Here is a 14,267-nt window from a genome sequence, read left to right as displayed (position 1 = left end):
TTGGTTTTCTGATCCACGCCCCTACCTTACAGATGCATATCTGTATTCCCAGTCATATGAAATCCATAGATTAGGGCCTAATGAATTTATTGAAATTGACTGATTTCCTTATATGAACTGTAACTCAGTAAAATCTTTTGAATTGTTGCATGATTCGTTGATATTTTTGTTCAGTGTAGTTAGCCTATTCCCGATCTGGACAAACGATCCACCTACCACTATTGTCACTATCAATGGTGGATAGAGGGCAGGATAGACAGACTGGTAGACTATATTGACCTGAAGTATAGTTAGCACGCGGAAAAGCATAGTGCATAAGGGCAATATCAAAACAATTTAATATAGGGGAGGCCCATGCAAGCAGATAAGGAAATTTGTCTAGGATGGAATTCTATAGTAAAACCTGCAAAAGGGTGAATGTAAACCAGGGAAAAAACAACCCTCCACAAAGCAAAGAAAAATTGTTAGACCACTCTCCCCTAAATTTCAAACTGTCCCTAAGTAGTGTGATCAAAAGCATTAGGAGTGAAGCACGTTGCGGGAACAGTTTTACTCAGTACATTACTGTAACTCAGTTTTAATAAACTAGTATGGTGTGACTAAAGCGTTACTGGAGAGATTTGGAGTTCAAGGAACAGGTCAAAATCTGTATTTTGTTTAATATTTTAAAAAAATGTCTGTGTTTTATGAAATTGTACAGTACAGTCGTGGCAAAGTTTTGAGAATGACAAATATTAATTTTCACAAAGTTTGCTGCTCCAGTGTCTTTAGATATTTTTGTCATATGTTACTATGGAATACTGAAGTTTAATTACAAGCATTTCATAAGTGTCAAAGGCTTTTATTGACAATGGGGAGAGAAGTGGCTTGGAGAGAAGTGGCTTATTTGCTTCCCTTCTTGACACCAGGCCAGCCTCCAAAAGTCTTCGCCTCACTGTGCGTGCAGATGCACTCACACCTGCCTGCTGCCATTCCTGAGCAAGCTCTGTACTGCTGGTGCCCCGATCCCGTAGCTGAATCAACTTTAGGAGACGGTCCTGGCGCTTGCTTTACTTTCTGAAAGTCAAGCAAGACCCTGAAGCCTTGTTCACAACAATTGAACCACTCTCCTTGAAGTTCTTGATGATCAGATAAATGGTTGATTTATGTGCAATCTTACTGGGAGCAATATATATCCTTGCCTGTGAAGCCCTTTTGTGCAAAGCAATGATGACGACACGTGTTTCCTTGCAGGTAACCATGATTGACAGAGGAAGAACAATGATTCCAAGCACCACCCTCCTTTTGAAGCTTCCAGTCTGTTATTCGAACTCAATCAGCATGACAGAGTGATCTCCAGCCTTGTCCTCATCTACACTCACACCTGTGTTAAGGAGAGAATCACTGACATGATGTCAGCTGGTCCTTTTATGGCAGGGCTGAAATGCAGCGGACATGTTTTTTTTTGCAGATTCAGTTAATTTGCATGGCAAAGAGGGACTTTGCAATTAATTACAATTCATCTGATCACTCTTCAAAACATTCTGTAGTATATGCAAATTGCCATCATACAAACGTTTTTGTATGATGGCATTTTGAAAGAAAAAAATCATATTTGTGTCATTCTCAAAACTTTTGGCTACAACTGTATATGAAGGCCTCCCTCGTAAAAGAGACACTGGTCTCAATGGTGAGTCCCTGATTATATAAAGGTACATAAATATGTAGACTTACCTCGTAACCTGCTAGACCCAGTTCCCCCTGTTTACCCATTCTGCCTGGGGGACCCTGTGAGAGGAAGGGAGGGAGGGTTTGGTCACACTGGAGCTAAAACTGCAAATAACCACATTACCCATCTAAAGTGACAGCCTTCAGATGTCAATGAAGGTCAAACCTAAATACGGATTTTGCTCTGACTGCTTGACTTCTTACTGGGTTTTACCTTCTAGTTCTAACATCGGGACCCATATGCATAAAGCATCACAGAGCAGGAGTGCTGATCTAGACAAAAAAAAAAGACTTCCGAAAGGGTAGTGCCGTGTATTCATGGACTCCAAGGGAACATAGGGAACACGAAGACACATAAAATAATGTATTACTCTGTGACTCTATGATGATAACAGCAATTCTGATCCAACCATTAATTCATACATTGTTGTGCCCCTGGCCTGAGAGGGTGGAAATTCAATAAGTAGCTAGATGTAGAAGACTACTATTAACTAGTTAACGTTTCCCATGAATGGAAGTTAGGCTAGTAAGGCAAGCATTTTAGCCAAGTAGCCTAGGACAACAAAAACTAAAAGTATGTACTGTATGACAGAGTGATAGACCGTTTTGTCAACATGAAAGAGAGGATGCCATTGGCGTTTCTCGACAAGTAGGGTGAGTCAACATGTTTTACTACTTGCACGAACGCAACATGGTGCTGGAATAGTGGAGGCAGCTCCTGTTTTTTTATGCGACTTGCAGTAACTCTGTGGTTCTAAATTCAATAGTTGTTTAGTGGTCCGAAAATGTCGGGAAACATTAACTTGCTTAACCATGCTGTAGGTCATGTAACTATCTGTTACATGAAATATGCATTGTGGACTTCACTGGACAGAGGTTTCTATCCGGTGTGGAAAAACAATAGTGTGGTTGAATAACTTCTGCCACTGGCTTCTCATTGTCTCGGCCTTTAGGCCTATATATCATGGTCGCAAGGCATATGAATTAACAGCAAACAATGCAATTTACAGAACACATATAGTGTAGGTTGTAATATGGCTGGCTTGAGTGGGGCTTGGCTTGATTTTGCCCTCGCATCCCTACTGCCGAAGGGATTCTTCATTAGTCCCCATAGAAGAACCCTTTTAGGTTCCATGTATAACCTTCTGTGGAAAAGGTCCTGCATGGAAGCCAAAATGGTTCCTCAAAGGGTTCTCCTATGGGGACAGCTGAAGAACCCTTTTAGGTTCCAGATAGCACCTTTCTTTCTAAAGGTGATGGATCAGGTGCCCCCTGCCCATGTAATTTTATACACTATGATCTAAAAGGAAAAACTGATCCTAGATCAGCACTCCTCCTCTGAAACGGTTTATGAATACAGGCCCAGAAAATGATCTCACTGTCTGCATGCAATACTACAGGTCTACATTACCACAGGTCCAATGGTTCCTCTCGAGCCCTTCGGTCCCACAAACCCTTTTGGCCCAGTCTTTCCGATTCGTCCCGTCTCCCCAAGATGACCCATATGGCCTTTGGCTCCCTACAACATACACATATAATTGGTATGATATTATGAAACATTATACAGTAAAATTACTTGATATACAAGTACTGTAAACAAAGATACATTTATAAAGGTATAATAGGTATCGCAGGGTTCTGGACCATGTTTTGATCTAGCAATGGAAAATAATAAGTGAAATCAAATCTGTGGTTGATAAGAATACCTTTCTTCCTGGTTTGCCTCTTTCACCAATCTTGCCGGATTTACCCTCTTGTCCCTGGAGTGGAGATATGAGACAGACTGAGAAATAGACATTTCAGCTGAATAGCTACATATGACAAAATTTAACAGAGATAGACAATGGTGTTGTGAAATATTTCTAGATGAGGGAGCGCAAAATAATGTAACCCGTGAATGATAATTATTCATGTATGTCACCTCTACTCCCGCTCCTCCCCTCCTGCGCTTGACGTAGCCGGTTTACTAACCATCGGTCCTGGGAACCATCATTACGCACACCTTGACATTCATCAATACGCGCACCTCTCTCATGACCTCCCCTTTATCTGGCACTCCCTTAGGTTTTTTCTCCATGATACTTGTTATATTAAAAACTTACCACCTTCACCTGCTTCTCGATTCCCAGCATTACAACGTTCTACCAGTAAAACGTCCAAACTGGATCTGCATGCCAATGATTTGATTGATCTCAATCAGTTTCATGGTAATATGCATTTAGATCTTCTTGAATTACTGTTTCATAAACCGATTAGAGCAAATGGGGTTAACAAACTATCAGCCTTGTATTTTGTTTTAATTAAAGCACATATCCTGCCCACTCTTTTTTTACTATTCAACTTTTACTATTTACTCCACTCTGGGCCTCCCAAGTGGAGTAAATACAAATACATATAGCTTAATATGATTGCACTGTTTGCGAGGAGAGCTGTAAGGTCCTGGGTGTCGTGAGGGTGAAATCAGGCGCAGGAAAGCAGAGTTCAATAAAGTGCTTTTTTTAATGCACACATGGTGAACTACGGTCACCCCACTTACGGGTGCTCAAACCAAATGCCCCAGACACAGGGAAACGAAAACAGTCTAGCACTAAATACACAAACATGTACATCTAACGCAAACACCAGGGTTACAATAATCAATCCCGCACCAAGAACCAGGCGGGCCAGCTGACTAATAAAGCCTCACTAATTATAACCAACTCAAAACAGGTGTACTCAATAAACACATAAGGAGGGGGAGAAAAGAATCAGTGGCAGCTAGCAGGCCGGCGACGACGACCGCCGAGCGCCACCCGAACGGGATGGGGAGCCACCTTCGGTCAGAGTCGTGACAAGAGCTTCAGTTGCGAGTAGCTATTTCATTGTATTGTGTAGCATACACTACGCTGTATCATAAATAAACTATGATTTGAGAAGCTTGAACACATGGTTACAATATGCTATTATAAAATAAAACAGAGGGGTGAACTATCAATTCATATCATTTATTTGCATAGATTAAACAAACATCAAATCAATTGACCAAGTAGTGAACATAAATCATTACTACTTAGAATTGCAGGAAATTTGTTTTAAAACAGCCATCAAATCTAACTTTTGGTGTGGTGTATTCATGCATCTTAATAAAGTATAACCTTAATGTATTATTAAGCTACAACGGTTCCTGCGTCTCAGCCAATGTAGGCTAAATACTCCCAGAGAGGGTCAGGCTCCTTGGGTTTTGCTGGGGCTAAACTGGTTTGGGTTTCCTTAACAGAATAGTTTCACCGTAACCAAGTGGTCACATTGTTCTGGGTTCCACTGTGGAAGAGGGGGTTCGTGGAGTTTTATGAACATCAATGCAGACGCACTGTGAATTTCGATCTTAGATCTTGTTGGTGTGATAAGGTTCATGTGGCTAAACCCCCTCTCACATGCTGCCGAGATACAGTGAACCTGAAATAGGTTCCGGTACTCATTTTGGGTGCCGGTACAGTTTATTTTTTAGCTGCAGGGGCTCCACAATACTTTTGAGCTAGTAAGAGTCAAGTCAAGAACTGGAGATGTACAGTTAAGCAGTGGTCTCAGCTTGCGTGTCCCCCACTGTGAACAAAGTCCCTAAAGCCATTGATAGTGGAGGCGCACGGGAGAGAGAAGCGTTGGCACCGGACGCGAATGTCTTTTTCCCTTGAATCTCGGAATGAGAGGCTCTGACCAGCTCTCTGTAATCGGACTGCGCTGCAGTCTGGTCCACTGCGGACGGGCCTTTAAAGCCTGTGAACAAGCTCATGTTGTTTATAAGGCTAGACAGGAACTGCTGGTGTTTATTTTTCAACGTTCTCATTGGCCAAAGCGGTCAAGTCTCTGACGGCCTCCGCAGTGCACACACGCAGCTTATTCATCATTCTCACCACCGCCAGAGGCTGCTATACAGGCTTCTAGGTTGCTATACATAGGCTATTTATTTGGGTTATCGTTCTACCGTTTTTCATGGAATTTGTGGTAATTAAATCAAATGTATTTATTACAACTACAACCCAGTCACAGTTGGTGTAGTGTGTCGGGTCAACATATTGTAGCCATATAACGCTTTTATTTACCAAGGTAAGCAATTGAGAACAATAATCAACCTGGTTGAGTGGGTGGGGGGTGTTTGGTTACGTTTGTCACTCACTGTGATGCCTATGAGTCCAGGATTCCCAGGTGGGCCCTCCTTTCCCTTCATTCCGGTTTCACCCTTCTCTCCTTTGTCGCCCTCGTGCCCCATGTCACCCTTTTCACCCTAATAAAACAGAACAGCATGGGCTCAACTGGGGAGCTAAATACAACAATAAAAAACGGAATGACCTGTGAAGAGAGCTGGTGAAACCAGCAGGCATAATGTGGAATGGAATGTCATAATGATGTCATATTTCTGGCTGTAAACAGTTTTTCTGGTTGTAGAGTCATCAGATAAAGAGGTATTTCTTGCTTGATAATATACTGTATATATTTTTTTATCTGTTCAGATATGTTTTTGCCTGGTCGTTTCAAAACACCATAAACAACCTGACCATTACCTCACAAAAAACATCAGAATAATGACAGCAACAAAGTTAATAAAAATAAATTGTTTACTACTTTTGACCAGGGCTCATAGCGAATAGGGTGCCATTTGGAAGCACACAATGACTCAGAGATTTGTCTCAGTCCATACCTTTGTTCCATCAGGACCAGCAGCACCGGCCTCTCCCTCAATCCCTGGCTCTCCCTACACACAGAGCACAAGCAATGAATGAGATTGACATTTGATGGTTAACAAAACACAAAACGATCAGGAGAAATTCATTTTAAGAAGAGAATGACAGAAAAACTGACCCGTTGTCCCATTAGTCCCTGCTCTCCGATGTTACCAATGGCTCCGAGTGCTCCCTGATACACACACACAATCTTGAGGGCAGGGTTTCCTTAATGTTACAGATATGTTTCTGCCTGTGTGTGTGTGTGTGTGTGTGTGTGTGTGTGTGTGTGTGTGTGTGTGTGTGTGTGTGTGTGTGTGTGTGTGTGTGTGCACGTGTTTATGCGTGTGTGCGTACATGTGTGTGCAAGGGTGTGTGAATGTGCTGTAACAATAACTGCCTACATACAGTAACTGTGCTGTTATTCAATAATTTGTCATTTACACAGACTCATCACAGAAACATCATTGCATTCACTATGTATGTAAGAGTGTGTAGGAAGTGAGAGACTGACTTATTATAATGGACAGACAACCATGTTACAGTGTTAGAATGAGGACAGAGGGTGATAAGAGTAGGATGTGGTGAGTACTCGTGACTGACCTTCTCCCCTGGCTCGCCAGGCAGTCCTGGATCACTCACTTTGCCTAGAGGACCCTAAGAGAGACAAAAAGAGTAAAGAAGAAGTAACCAAAAGCTCGCTGGTTCAAATACCCAAGGCGACAAGCTGAAAAATCAGTTTGCGTACCCTTGAGCAAGGACGCCGTACTACTATTTTTGACCCTGCAAAACAACACATTTCACTGCACCTCTCACTTTGCTACCGCCAAGTCTGGAACCAAAAGGCTGCTGAACAGATTCTACCCCCAAGCCATAACAATGCTGAACAGATAATCAAATGGCTATCTGGACTATTTGCATTGACCCTCTTTTTTTCGTAGCACTGACTCTCGTGCACATCCTTGGAGAGCTCTTTGGTCTTGGCCATGGTGGAGAGTTTGGAATCTGATTGATTGCTTCTGTGGACTGGTGTCTTTTATACAGGTAACACACTGAGATTAGGAGCACTACCATTAAGAGTGTGCTCCTAATCTCTGCTCGTTACCTGTATAAAAGACACCTGGAAGCCAGAAATCCTTCTGGTTGAGAGGGGGTCAAATACTTATTTCCCTCACTTTACCCGGGGTGCGGCCTGGCGGCGCTGAAATGAACATTCGAGACCATCAAACTACTATGCTCTGAGATAATTGAAATGAAACCGGAGGTGGTTGCTACGATTGAGGCCCGAATACAGGAGGTTTCTGATACTTTAAAAGCACACTACAACGATTGCAGTACTGGAGACCTCCGCTACCAATGTCTCCGACTTAACTACATCCCTGGAGGCTAAAGTGAAACGCCTAGCTGCGGATTTGAAAAAGGTGAAGGAGAGCTGTGTGAGTTTAGAGGGATTCTCTCGCCGCAATAACCTAAGACTTGTATCGGCCCCAGAGTCAGCGGAAATGCCTCGCACCACGGATTTTGTTTCAGGGCTGCTGAAGGATGTTCTTGCCTTAGATGAAAAACCCCTGATTGATCGTGCCCACCGGTCGCTGCGCCCAAAGCCCCGGGATGGGGAGAGGCCCCGTGACATAATTCTTTGAGTGCATTTTTTTCATGAGAAGATGGAGATTCTCCGACGAGCCCGCAATACCACTCTGAGCTTTCAAGGACAGAGCTTCTCCATCTACCAGGACTACTCCCCCACTGTTTCCAGGCAGCACGCAGGTTTCGGACAGGCCAAACGACTACTACGAGAACATCTACTACGGGACCATGAAGTATGGACTGCGATTCTCGTTACCGTTTATCTCATGACGGTAAAGACTACACATTTGAGTCTCCGGATGAGGATATGGCTCACATTCAACGTCACATCAAGAATTATTGAACTTGCTTACAGTTCAGCAACTGTTGCGTGCGAACTGTGGATAGTAAGTAACCCACCTGTGGTACAATTATGTTTAGATATAACAGGCTAGTCTTGTATAGTTGGCGAACCCATTCAGGCTTATTTGATGTGATCTAATGTTTTGTTCATCTAGTGTGCTTGCCTTACAAGCATTCAGTCATTTTAATTTCATTGTATTAAGGTTTTACTTAACTCCTGGGTTTCTAGGCTGTCTCGCTCACCTATTCAGTTTGTTTACATCACATATGTCAGAGTCAAGGCCCGCGGGCCACATCCGGAGGTTTTTACGGCCCCTGGGATGATCTTGATTTATTATTAGAACCGCCCGCAGACCGCAGCAAGCCGGCAGCCCGCAGATCTTTTACACGCACCAATACTACATTTCCCACAATGCAACGGTGACGCACCGAGCAGTAGGCTGCTTCATTTCAATATTTATTGGCACAGCAGTTGTCAGCATCACAGTAAAATTAACTTTCAGATACCCATCAAAAATGGCAAAACGGAAGGTGGACACTGAGAACCGGGGTTTCAAACAAGGTGGGAGTCGGAGTATTTGTTCACGGAGGTAGCTGGAAAACCTGTGTGTCTTCTGTGTGGAGAAAGTGTGGCGGTACTGAAAGAGTATAATCTGAGACGACATTATGAAACGAAACACGCGGACAAAAACAAGAATATGGACATGGAACAAAGGCTACAAAAGGCAGAGGAATTAAAACGAGGCCTCAAATCTCGACAGGCTCTGTTCAAAAAGCCAAATCACAAGGCCAGGCTGCTGTCAAGGCCAGTTTTATTTTGGCAGAAGAGATCGCTAAATCAGCCCGGCCATTTACGGAGGGGGATTTCATCAAAAACTGCATGATTAAAGTTTGTGACGAAGTTTGCCCAGAAAAAAGGCAACTCTTTTTAAATGTGAGTCTGAGCAGAAACACCATTGCCGAGAGAGTAGACCAGTTGTCCATCAATCTAAAAGAGCAGCTTGTGAAAAAGGGAAAAGATTTCATTGCATATTCCTTGGCTGTGGATGAGAGCACCGACATTTCTGACATTGCCCAGTTGTCAATTTTCATCCGCGGAGTGGACTCCAGCCTAAGCGTGACAGAGGAGTTTTTGGCTTTACGTCCTATGCATGGCACAACTACGGGGCATGATTTGTATGAAGAGGTGTCAAGATGTGTAAATGAGATGGAGCTGCCTTGGGAAAAACTCGTGGGTTTGACAACCGACGGAGCACCTGCGATGTGTGGACACAGGAGCGGACTGGTGGCGAAGATACGGGAAAAGATGCAAGAGGAAAACGCGACAGGTGAGCTGACAGCTTATCATTGTATCATACACCAGGAAGCGTTGAAAGCCTTGAAAATGGAGCATGTAATGAGCATCATCACGCGCACAGTTAACTTTATCAGAGCCAAAGGTTTGAATCACCGCCAGTTCAAGGCATTTCTGACGGAGTTAGAAACGGAGCATGGTGATTTGCCTTATCACACAGAGGTGCGATGGCTAAGCCAGGGAAAGGTGCTTCAAAGATGTTTCGAGCTTCGTGAGGAGATTTGTCTGTTCTTGGACAGCAAAGGGAAAGACACAACACAACTCCGAGACGAAATGTTTCTGTGTGAAATGGCTTTTCTGTGTGACATTACGAGTCATCTGAATGCAATGAACTTGCAGCTGCAGGGTCGGGATCGTGTCATCTCTGATATGTACAGTACAGTGAAGGCATTTAAAACCAAACTGACTCTGTGGGAGACGCAGATGCGGAAAGAAAATTTGAGCCACTTTCCCAGCTGCCAGACCATGAAAGAGAAGCTACCAGTGCGTTCCCGAGCGCACAGTTGGCTGATAAAATAGGTATGCTTGCCGCTGACTTTCGACGCCGATTTGCTGACTTTGAAGCACAAAAAGCAGGTTGGAACTGCTCGGTAACCCATTTGCTGTTGACGTGGAAAGCTCACCACCAAACCTCCAAATGGAGTTGATTGACCTCCAATGCAATGATGCACTGAGGGCAAAATATGCGGCAGTGGGTGCTGCGGAGTTCGCCCGTTTCCTCCCCGACACAATGCCCCAGCTGCGCATCCAGGCTGCTCAAACGTTGTCTATGTTTGGCAGCACATACCTGTGTGAACAACTGTTTTCTTTGATGAACTTGAACAAAACATCACACAGAAGTCGACTTACTGCTGAACACCTCCACTCAATTCTGAGGATTTCCTCAGCTCAGAGCCTTACCCCGAACATTGATGAACTTGTGGAAAAGATGGGACACCACCAAGTATCACCCTCAACCTCAAACAAGTGAACATTACTGTGCAATCACATATTTAGAGTTTTTACTCAGTTCAAGTTTAAAAGTTAAAGTTTAATATTTGTTTTCACTGCATGTTACTTCTCCTTAAACAAAGTGTTGTTTTTGATTAATAGATTTTTGCACTTTATTTTATTGTATTTCAATCCAATTATATTTTAAAAATATTTCAGTTGAGTGGATGATAGAAAATTGCTATTATTGTTTTTTTCTTTGAAGTAAATTTAGCCCACTTTTGCTAAAATAGAAAATATAGGCTACTGATGGTGCCTTGAATACCGGTTTCTTTCATTTAATGTTCATGTTATGGGGATTTTTATATAAAGGAAATTTGTCTTTTGTGTCTGTTGAAAATTAAAGATTACTGACAGAGCCATAAGAAAATATTGCTTTATTTATCTGATCATATTGGAATATATTTGTTAGGTTTTCAGTAGGTTCAATTAGGTTCACTAGACTATATGCGTCATTTAAAATTTTTTCAATGAACATTCGAACAGTCCGGCCCTCGGCTTGTAGCTAAATTTTTTATTTGGCCCTCCGTCCATTTGACTTTGACACCCCTGGTTTACATAGTGTCTCAGTGACTCAAAATATTTTTGGTTATTTGTTTACTGCATCCGTTTGCATTGACCCAGTAAACAGCAAATGCTTCCCGAGGCTACACGTTTTTTGGGGTCTCACTTCAATTTTAAAAGTTTTTAGCGTCATTTATGCCCAGCAAACGTTCAACGTTGCGCACACATAGTTTTTTGGTATTGGTTGTAAAGCTGTCTCAGCGTCAACTAGACAACTATTATTATTATTATTGATTGTCAATTACGATATCCTTACTTAAATTAGGATACACATCTACAAGTGGTGCTTTTGTAATTTCGTCTGTCTTTTTAGTTTATGTTTCTGTACTTTTTCCAAACATCTACCACCGTACATTATTACTCTGAGACAAGCTATTCTGTTTTTTTTTGGCGCTCATTGCTTTTCCAATCTATGCTCTAATGACAGGGTTGAATAACGGGAATGCCCAGAGGGGCCGAAATAATGCGATCAAGTACATTTCATGGAACATCAAAGGGGCTAATAACCCTGTGAAGCGTAAGAGGGTGTTGACACACTTAAAGGGTTTGAATGCAAATGTTGCATTTCTACAAGAGACTCACTTGAGGACTGGTGAGCATTTTAGGATGCGTAAGGACTGGGTTGGTCAAGTGTTCCACTCGAACTTTCATAGTAAATCACAAGGTGCTGCCATTTTGGTTGATAAAGCTACTCCCTTTTAGCTTCTGAGGTTATTGCTGATCCTAAGGGACGATACGTCATAGTAACCGGTGAACTGTTTTCTACCCCTCTTGTTTTGGCTAGTGTTTATGCTCCCAATTAGGATGACACAAGTTTAATTTCTTCCTTTTTGTCTGCTATACCCAATTTAGATGATCATTTGTTGATTTTAGGGGGATTTCAACTGTAACATGTCCCCAGTTCTTGACAAGTCCTCACGAACAACTACAGGCCCATCTAAATGTGCCCTACTTATTCAATCCTTTCTTCAGAAATATGCTATGTTTGAGGCCTGGCGTTTCCTACATCCTACAGATAGACAGCATTCCTTTTATTCTCATCTTCATCAAATATACTCCCGGATTGATTACTTATTTTTGAACAAAAAACTTCTGCCTAACCTTCAGCAGTGTACTTACGAGAGTATTGTTATTTCTGACCATTCGCCATTCACTACCGCCCTGTAGCACTCACTTCCGTCATCATGAAGTGCTTTGAGAGACTAGTCAAGGACCATATCACCTCCACCCTACCTGACACCCTAGACCCCTAGACCCACTCCAATTTGCTTACCGCCCAAATAGGTCCACAGATGATGCAATCTCAACCACACTGCACACTGCCCTAACCCATCTGGACAAGAGGAATACCTATGTAAGAATGATGTTCATCGACTACAGCTCAGCATTTAACACCATAGTACCCTCCAAACTCATCATCAAGCTCGAGACCCTGGGTCTCGACCCCGCCCTGTGCAACTGGGTACTGGACTTCCTGACGGGCCGCCCCCAGGTGGTGAGGGTAGGCAACAACATCTCCACCCCGCTGATCCTCAACACTGGGGCCCCACAAGGGTGCGTTCTGAGCCCTCTCCTGTACTCCCTGTTCACCCAGGACTGCGTGGCCACGCACGCCTCCAACTCAATCATCAAGTTTGCGGACGACACAACAGTGGTAGGCTTGATTACCGACAACGACAAGATGGCCTACAGGGAGGAGGTGAGGGCCCTCGGAGTGTGGTGTCAGGAAAATAACCTCGCACTCAACGTCAACAAAACTAAGGAGATGATTGTGGACTTCAGGAAACAGCAGAGGGAACACCCCCCTATCCACATCGATGGAACAGTAGTAGGAGAGGGTAGTAAGTTTTAAGTTCCTCGGCGTACACATCACAGACAAACTGAATTGGTCCACCCACACAGACAGCATCGTGAAGAAGGCGCAGCAGCGCCTCTTCAACCTCAGGAGGCTGAAAAAATTTGGTTTGTCACCAAAAGCACTCACAAACTTCTACAGATGCACAATCGAGAGCATCCCGTCGGGCTGTATCACCGCCTGGTACGGCAACTGCTCCGCCCACAACCGTAAGGCTCTCCAGAAGGTAGTGAGGTCTGCACAACGCATCACCGGGGGCAAACTACATGCCCTCCAGGACACCTACACCACCCGATGTCACAGGAAGGCCATAAAGATCATCAAGGACAACAACCACCCGAGCCACTGCCTGTTCACCCCGCTATCATCCAGAAGGCGAGGTCAGTACAGGTGCATCAAAGCTGGGACCGAGAGACTGAAAAACAGCTTCTATCTCAAGGCCATCAGAATTTTAAACAGCCACCACTAACATTGAGTGGCTGCTGCCAACACACTGACTCAACTCCAGCCACTTTAATAATGGGAATTGATGGGAAATTATGTAAAATATATCACTAGCCACTTTAAACAATGCTTCCTAATATAATGTTTACATACCCTACATTATTCATCTCAAATGTATACGTATATACTGTACTCTATATCATCTACTGCATCCTTATGTAATACATGTATCACTATCCAATTTAACTATGCCACTTTGTTTACATACTCATCTCATATGTATATACTGCACTCAATACCATCTACTGTATCTTGCCTATGCCGCTCTGTACCATCACGCATTCATATATCTTTATGTACATATTCTTTATCCCCTTACACTTGTGCCTATAAGGTAGTAGTTTTGGAATTGTTAGCTAGATTACTTGTTGGTTATTACTGCATTGTCGGAACTAGAAGCACAAGCATTTCGCTAAACTCACACTAACATCTGCTAACCATGTGTATGTGACAAATACAATTTGATTTGATTTGATTTGAGCCCTAAGACCATGCCTCAGGACAAGCTGGCCTGATGACTCCTTGCATTTCCCAGTCCACTGGTCATGCTGCTGCTCCAGTTTCAACTGTTCTGCCTGCAGCTATGGAACCCTGACCTGTTCACCGGACGTGCTACCTGTCCCAGACCTGCTGTTTTCAACTCCCTAGAGACAGCAGGAGTGGTAGA

General features: G+C 43.2%; 1 protein-coding gene across 1 annotated transcript in view; it reads right to left on the bottom strand.

Moving 5' to 3' along the window:
* col27a1a (collagen, type XXVII, alpha 1a) overlaps positions 1 to 14,267 on the bottom strand; it is a 172,596-nt gene that overhangs the window by 51,849 nt on the left and 106,480 nt on the right. Inside the window, exons 30-36 of the mRNA XM_052500505.1 lie at positions 7,008 to 7,061; positions 6,544 to 6,597; positions 6,383 to 6,436; positions 5,861 to 5,968; positions 3,414 to 3,467; positions 3,119 to 3,226; positions 1,714 to 1,767 (exon numbers count right to left, since the gene is read on the bottom strand). Coding sequence (XP_052356465.1) covers positions 1,714 to 1,767; positions 3,119 to 3,226; positions 3,414 to 3,467; positions 5,861 to 5,968; positions 6,383 to 6,436; positions 6,544 to 6,597; positions 7,008 to 7,061 — 486 coding nt within the window. The remainder of the gene's footprint in view (positions 1 to 1,713; positions 1,768 to 3,118; positions 3,227 to 3,413; positions 3,468 to 5,860; positions 5,969 to 6,382; positions 6,437 to 6,543; positions 6,598 to 7,007; positions 7,062 to 14,267) is intronic.

The sequence above is a fragment of the Oncorhynchus keta genome, unplaced genomic scaffold, assembly GCF_023373465.1.
Source record: "Oncorhynchus keta strain PuntledgeMale-10-30-2019 unplaced genomic scaffold, Oket_V2 Un_contig_1083_pilon_pilon, whole genome shotgun sequence".
Taxonomy (NCBI): Eukaryota; Metazoa; Chordata; class Actinopteri; order Salmoniformes; family Salmonidae; genus Oncorhynchus; species Oncorhynchus keta.
The sequence above is the reverse complement of the archived record's forward strand: the minus strand, read 5'-3'. Positions and strand labels throughout refer to the sequence as shown.